The sequence below is a fragment of the Cygnus atratus genome, chromosome Z (assembly GCF_013377495.2).
Source record: "Cygnus atratus isolate AKBS03 ecotype Queensland, Australia chromosome Z, CAtr_DNAZoo_HiC_assembly, whole genome shotgun sequence".
Classification (NCBI taxonomy): domain Eukaryota; kingdom Metazoa; phylum Chordata; class Aves; order Anseriformes; family Anatidae; genus Cygnus; species Cygnus atratus.
The window spans coordinates 68,937,402-68,944,226 of record NC_066396.1 but is presented as its reverse complement, the minus strand read 5'-3'; the positions used below and the strand labels follow the sequence as shown (position 1 = coordinate 68,944,226).

Genomic DNA, 6,825 nt, shown 5'->3' with positions numbered 1-6,825 from the left:
GCAGCACATGGCACCTCTCTCAGAGCAATCTGTTATTGCTCCGTTGGCCTCGGGGACACAGGGAAGGCTTGAAGAAACCAGCAACGCTGCATTACAAACAACAGGACAAAGATTTATTTCCATTACAAGTGAAGTAGAAGAGTAAATACAAAAAAAAAAAATCTCTAATGCATAGTACAAATTTTCTCCTAAACTGTAATAATCCCCTTTCTCGAAGGCGAGGCAAGGAGTGACTGTGCCCGAGTTCGGGCAGAACAGGCACTGAGCTGCTCTGTCCCTCCACAAACGCACCCTCCTCCTGAGGCCCTCCTCTCTTCTTATCAGTGCTTACACCCAGTTTCTTACCCAAACCTATCCGACTCGTCTCCCAGAAATCAAAAGGCTACTTGGGAACTTGGACTAACTGTGCTAAAAGGAAAGCCCTCGGATATTTACAGTGAAGTTTCCAGAAATCAGAAGTTTCCCTGTTCCGGACGGTGGCTGAGAATCACCAGCCCGGCGTCAGACGGACACGCACCGAGGTCCAGCTGCCTGACGCGGCATATCCCCAATTCCTCGCAGACGTGGCATATCCCCATTTCCTCACAGACGCGGCAGATCCCCATCTCCTCACAGACGGGCTCCCCACGGGTGCGACAGCGGCCACAGGCCTGCACAAAACCCACAGCCCCGCTCGTGAGGGCAGCGTCAGCACGTCCCTGCTGTCACAGGGCAGTGTCCAGAGAGATCTGTCCTGTTCAGCACACCCCTGGCACCTGAGCCTGCCTGCACAGGAGCCCAGAGAGGTCGCAACAGCCACGAAACCACAGCAGTGCTGGTGGGAAGGGACCTCTGGAGTCCTCTGGGCCTGCTGCAAGCTGGGGATGGGAGCGGCGCCAGCAGCAGCACAGGGCACTAGGGCTCTGTCTGTTTTCGGCTTGAAAACCTCAGAGGACGGAGGCCCTGCGTGGACGTGGAGCCCCTCGGAGGGTCTGTGTGGCTTTTCACTGAGCGCACAGACAGATCCTGCCCAGGGTTTCTAGCTGCCCGTGGCTGAACTTGGGTGGTCTGTGGCCAGGCGTGCCGGGTCCTTGGTGCAACAGGCGTGCGTTCACTGCACCTGCTGCAGGAAGTGTGCTTCCGAGGTGTCCGTTTTCCCTAACTGGAAGTTAGAAATGATTTGGAGAGAAATAAGAACAAGCATATAGATCTTGCCAGCAAACAATACACGACTGAACCTCCACAACTGGTACCTTCTGAGTCATCAAGGTCCATCGTGCATGTCCTCCAGACACCGAGTTTTGCTCCTGAACTTACGTTAGATGCTATCCGAGCTCCGGAGTGGCTTACACAAGGCAAACAAAACGCTCTCAGGTTTAGTCCTCAACGCCTGAGGAGAGGTGAAGCAGCAGAGAGCAAACCCAGCGTTTGAGCCCTGCAGTTATCTGCTGTCTGTGCAGCAGGGCTCGGATCCCCACGGGACCCGGCTCCCGCTTTGCTTCCTGCTGGTTCCCAAAAAGAGCTTCCCCGTCTCCCGGCGCCAGGAGGAGCTGCCCAAAATCCCGGGCTGAGCAGGGAGGCAGGCGGGCAGCCCAGCCTGCAGAGCTGGGGCAGAGGCACCGGGAGGCTCCGAAGCAGAGGCACAGGTTGGTTAGCACCCCGGCGGCTGCAGGGCTTGAGGTCAGCTGTTGCCAAAGGAAGACTGACGAGACAGTTTCTCTCTGTGTTTTCACAAACAAACAAACAAACAAAAAACACTAACGAAAATGTTCCTGCACCTTCAGTTAGACCAGGGTTAGGTGGCTGAGGATTGTCAAGCCTAGATCCTTGATCTGGCCAGCGCAAAGCACTGGTGCTAGAAAGGCACTTACTCTTTTTACACAAAATTAACCCGTGTGTGCACATGGACATGCTGGTGCAGCAGGCTCGCCTCTTTGAATCGAGACTCGAACAAAGCCCAGGCAATGCAGAAGGAAAGAAAGGTGACCTGCAGTCACCTGCGGCAAGGTCTCCCTCCCCCTGCTCAGCCCTGTCCCTTCCCCCAGGAGCTGCTGGAGGGGCAGAGCTGTGAAAATGTCTCCAGATGCTGGCTGAAAATCACCGGTGACCTTATTAAAAAAATTAACCTTAGGCTCGCACTGGGGCTGAACCGGAGCACCGCAGGAAGGAAGGAAGACATCAATCGAGAGGCAGGACAGTTGCTCTCCCAGGTACCCCCAAGCCAAAAGGATCTCCGAAAGGAGGTCAGCAGGGCTTGCTAGCGCAGGGACACAGCTCAGTCCCCGCGGGCCCAAGGGTCGCATCCCTCACAGCCCCACAGCCAGCCCTGGGCCCTCCTTTACATCGCAGAAAACATCTCGCCCGAATGCACGGGCGGCGAACAGCAGCTGTCTGCTAGCGACGAGAAAAAGGAGCGCCTGCAGACAGCTGCCAAAACTGAGAGCTGCCGCAGCCGGGTCTACAGCTCCTCCTGCAGTCGGTAAAGGGGAAGGCGAGAGAGGAGCTGGGGCGGCTGCGGATACCTGCCCGGGGCTGGGCGAGCCGAGCCGCTGCGGGCAGCAGCTCCTGGACGAGCTGGGGCCAGGAAGGACAGGGAAAGGGACAACGCTGCTCTGCAGGGGGGACACCAAGCGAGGGAGAAACCCCACGTGTCTCGCCACACCAAAGATCTGAGGTAGGCTTGTGGTCCTGCTGCTGGTGGCAGTGCAGCCTCCTCGGCTCTGCCCCGGGGCTGCAGTTTCCTCGGGGCACAGCGAAAGAGGTCCGGACGGGCATCAGAGAGCTCCTGGAAAGGGGCAGTGGCTCCAGGACAAGCCCCAGCTGCCATGTGGGGTGCCTCACCCACCGCGCGCCATCCTGACCGCTCAGGTCTTCTGCCTCGGAGACCCATGGAGGGCTGCCCCACAAGTTCTCCCATCCACCTGCCGCAGGGGGCTGGCAAAATTGGCACCAGCCCGCCCCGAACTGTGCTGCAGGGACACCCATCCACCTTCATGCTCTGCTCCATCTCCTCCCCCTCACGTCCCACCTGGACACCTGGATTTCAGCACCCTGCAAAGGCAAGGAACGTGCCTCTACCCAAATTTCACCCTACCAGGGATCTCATCTGAAAAATCCCCCGTGAGATCCGAGCTGTTTGCAGCTGCCTGCAGCTGTAGGACAAGAGACAGGCACGAAGTGAGATCAGCAGGGTGCCGAGTGTATGCACCAAGAAACTTCTCCCCAGGAGGACTGTCAGGTTGCCCAAAGAGACTGTGCTGTCTCCATCCTTGGATGTTGTCTAGATTAACAGGATAGTACCCAAAAAAAATGGTCTGACCCTGCTTTGAGCATAATGTTGGAGCAGAAACTTCCCAGCTTCCAGCCTCCAACCCAAGTTACCCTGTGGTTGTACCCATCTGTACGTGTAGGTGCACACTCTCCCTCTCTTCCAAAGCTCCTGCTGAGGCTCCCGCTGCTCTTTCCACCTTCCTCTCCTCGTCCAAGGCCCCACCAATTTTCAGGACCCACTCACCAACCTTCTTCTGGCCCTGGTCATGCAGTCTCACACCTTAATGGGAAAGGGGAGCTGGAAGAGATGCCAGCAGTGGCAGGGCTGCATCTGCTTCCTCCCTGCTGACAACCCCAGGGCCCTGGGCACCTCTCAGGTCCTCAGTCCCCCTTCCTGAGGTGGTGAGATCTGTCTGGAGGGATCTGCTTGGGTTTCTCCAGGCACCTACTTGGAAGCCTTTGCCTATCGTTTGTCCCCTCTCCATGTTCTCCTTTTGCCTTTTTCCCATCCTAGGAGAGCTTGAAAGAAAAGGAGAGCAAGCAGAGATCGAAAAACACCATGTCCTGCCTCTCTCACTTGTTTCAGGAGAAGTTGCCCCCCCAGAGATGCTGGTCTCTCTAGGCTACACCCAGAGCTGGGCTGACTTTAGGATCAGAAAAATTTAGGATGGAAGAACCCCTGTAGATCTCTGGGCCAAACCTCTGTCCAGAGCGGGTCCAAATTCATTTCTGGATCCAGCTCCAAAACAGACCAGGTTGCCTGGGCTTTGTGCAATCACGCCGGGAAGACCTCTAAGGGCAGAAATCCCCCGGCCTCGCCGGGTCTGGAAGGGATTCCAGTGGTTGAGCACACTTACGGGAAAAGTCTCTACGCATCAAGCCCCACTGGTCCCCCAGGCCCCTGCAGCAAAGCACGAACCCCCGGCGGGATGTGGCTCGCAGCACCTGCCTGCACCCCAAACCTTCCCCAGCCCCTATAACCTCACTGGCAAGCCCCAGCACTAGCGTGACACAGCCCTGTGGCACTTCGGGGACCCGCTGGCACGCTGGTGCTTTCGCGGCCATGGCTCATGAGGCTGGGGAAGGCGTCCTCCCGCCTCCCTCCAGCCCGAGGTTCTGTTGTGCGAGCAGAGCTGTGAGCAGCGGGGAGGTCTTTGAGAGGGAGATCTTCGAGACGGAGGTCTTTGGGAGTGAGATCTTCAAGTGTGAGATCTTCGAGAGGGAGATCTTCAAGAGGGAGATCTTTGAGAGGGAGACCTTTGAGAGGGAGATTTTCAAGCATGAGGTCTTCGAGCATGAGATCTTTGGGAGCGAGGTCTTCCAAGGGGTGCATCGGGACGGAATGGGGGAAGACGGTGGGCACCTTGAGCACCCGCGCAGGCAGCGAGGCGGCACAGGAGTGGGGGTGCTCGCCCCTTGCAGGCACCCGGAGCTCCCCGGGCCCCTTCCACCAGCCTCCCCCCGCACCCAGCGGGCCCCCCATGCCCGGGCAGCCCCGCTGCGGGGGGGCGAGCGCTGCGTCCTCCCGCATCCCCGCGGCCACCCGTGCTCGGGCGCTGCTCCGGGCGCCCGCGGCGGGTCAGAGCGCCGGGACGAACCTGTCGGGGCCGCCGGGGAAGGCTCCGTGCCGCGGCCCGTGCTCGGCGGCTCCCATCTGCCCGCCGGGGCCGTAGGAGTGGGGCAGCGGCGCGTAGAGCCCGGCGGGGGCCGGCGGCGATGCGGGCAGCACGAAGCGCCCCGGGGGCGCGTACAGGTGCCCGGGGCCGGCCGGGGCGTACGGCCCGGGGGCGGAGGGCAGCGGCCCGTAGCCGTGGGGCAGGGCGGCGGCGTTGCAGCCTTGAGCGGGGCAGGAGGCGGCGGAGAAGGCGCAGGAGGCGGCGGCGGCGGGGTCCGGGGGCAGCTCGGCGGCGGCGGCGGGCGGGGGGAAGAGGCGGCAGGGGGCGGCGGGGCGCTCGGCGAGGAAGGCCGGGTAGGTGGAGAGGTCGCTGCGCTTGAAGCGCTTCCTGCGGCGGAGGAAGCTGCCGCTCTCGAACATGTCTCGGGCGTGCGGGTCCAGCGTCCAGTAGTTGCCCTTGCCGGGGCGGCCGGGCTCCCTGGGCACCTTGACGAAGCAGTCGTTGAGGGTGAGGTTGTGCCGGATGCTGTTCTGCCACTTGCGGGGGCTGTCGCGGTAGAAGGGGAAGCGCTCCGTGATGAAGCGGTAGATGCCCCCCAGCGTCAGCCGCCGCTCGGGCGCCTGCCCGATGGCCATGGCGATGAGGGCGATGTAGCTGTAGGGCGGCTTGCCCCGCTCCGCCGGCCGCTTGCGACGACGACGACCGCCCCTCGACGTCCCCCCCGTCGCCGCCGCCGCCGCCGCCTCCTCGTCCCCCGGCGGCGCCGGGTCCGCCTTCAGCGGCGGCGGGGGGCCCGGGGGGCCCGGGGGCAGCCGGCTCTCGGCGGTCATGCGGCCGTCGGGGCGGCCCCGCCGAGCCCAGGAGGCGCAGCCCGGCCCCGCCGCCGCCGCCGCCGCTTTTATGGGGCCGTGTCCGGCGGCTCCGCGCCCCGGCGGCGGCCGGCACTCCCCCTGCTACGCCCCGCGCACCGGGAGGCGCGGGCAGGGCCGGGCGTGCCGCCGCCGACGGGGCGGGCAGGGGCAGGGGCAGCGCCCCGATGCCGCCCCCCCCCCTCCCCGACACCGAGCCCCGATGGGGTCCCTCCCGGCCGGGGGTTTCTCGGGGGCTTCGTGGCGGTGCCGCCTGGGGACCCCCCGCACCTCCGCAGCCCGGTGCTCGGCTGGTAAAGGCGTGCAGGAGGACGGGGAGAGGCAGAGCCCAGCGCGGGCACAGGGTGTGAGCGTGGGCTTCGGGTGTGCAGGATGCGCTGGGACCGCAGCCCCGCTCCTCCAGGCTCCAGCAGCGACTCGGTGACCCGCGGGCTGATGCCACCTGCTTGTCCGTGGCGCCCGTGCCACGGGACGTCACCTTCCAGCGCGGAAGGTCCCCTCCGGGGGTTCTCCGTGGACGGTGATGGGGCGCGCTTGGCCCGACAGCTCCCTCCTGGCTCAGATGCTGGGGGTCTGGCCACAGGACGGTGAGTCTGAGTGAGTGCCGCGAGTGCGCCCGGCTGGCAAGGGATGCTGCGGCACCTGCCTCAGTGCCGGGGGCAGCACAGCCCATGCACTGCTGGCATGGGAACCCTCATGAGCCAGCGAGTAAAGGGATGCAGGAGGTCCCCAGGAGGCAGGACAGAAGGGATCAGCGTGCGCAGGTGTCCTCAGGAATGTGCGTGCAGGGAGAGCACGCCCAGGTACACAAGCGTGCAAGGGCACTGGCACAGGCTTGAGGATGTGCATGGGGTTCCCGGGCATGCATCGGGATGCATGCGTGTGCACAAGCACGTGGCACGGGGCGTGAACATCCCTGTGTGTGTGAACGTGTGCCGGAGTGGATGGGGATAGGTGTGTGGTGGGGCTGACATGCAGAGGGACGGGGTGCCCACAGGTGTGTGCAGGTGCTCTGTGGGGCTGGACTGCTCGTAGTGCTCATGTCTTGGTGCCCCCCGCCAGTTCTCCCAAAACTCATGTCAACCGTGTGC

General features: G+C 62.9%; 1 protein-coding gene across 1 annotated transcript; it reads right to left on the bottom strand.

The window, feature by feature from the left end:
* Positions 1-4,828: 4,828 nt before the first annotated feature.
* FOXE1 (forkhead box E1) lies at positions 4,829-5,695 on the bottom strand. Its single transcript, XM_035563009.1, has one exon. The coding sequence runs from the start codon at positions 5,693-5,695 to the stop codon at positions 4,829-4,831; it is 867 nt and encodes a 288-aa protein (XP_035418902.1).
* Between the last annotated feature and the right edge of the window lie 1,130 nt (positions 5,696-6,825).

What these genes read in the sequence shown, in the direction of transcription:
- FOXE1 (XM_035563009.1), bottom strand. Translation starts at nt 5,695, where the DNA reads ATGACCGCCGAGAGCCGGCTGCCCCCGGGCCCCCCGGGCCCCCCGCCG.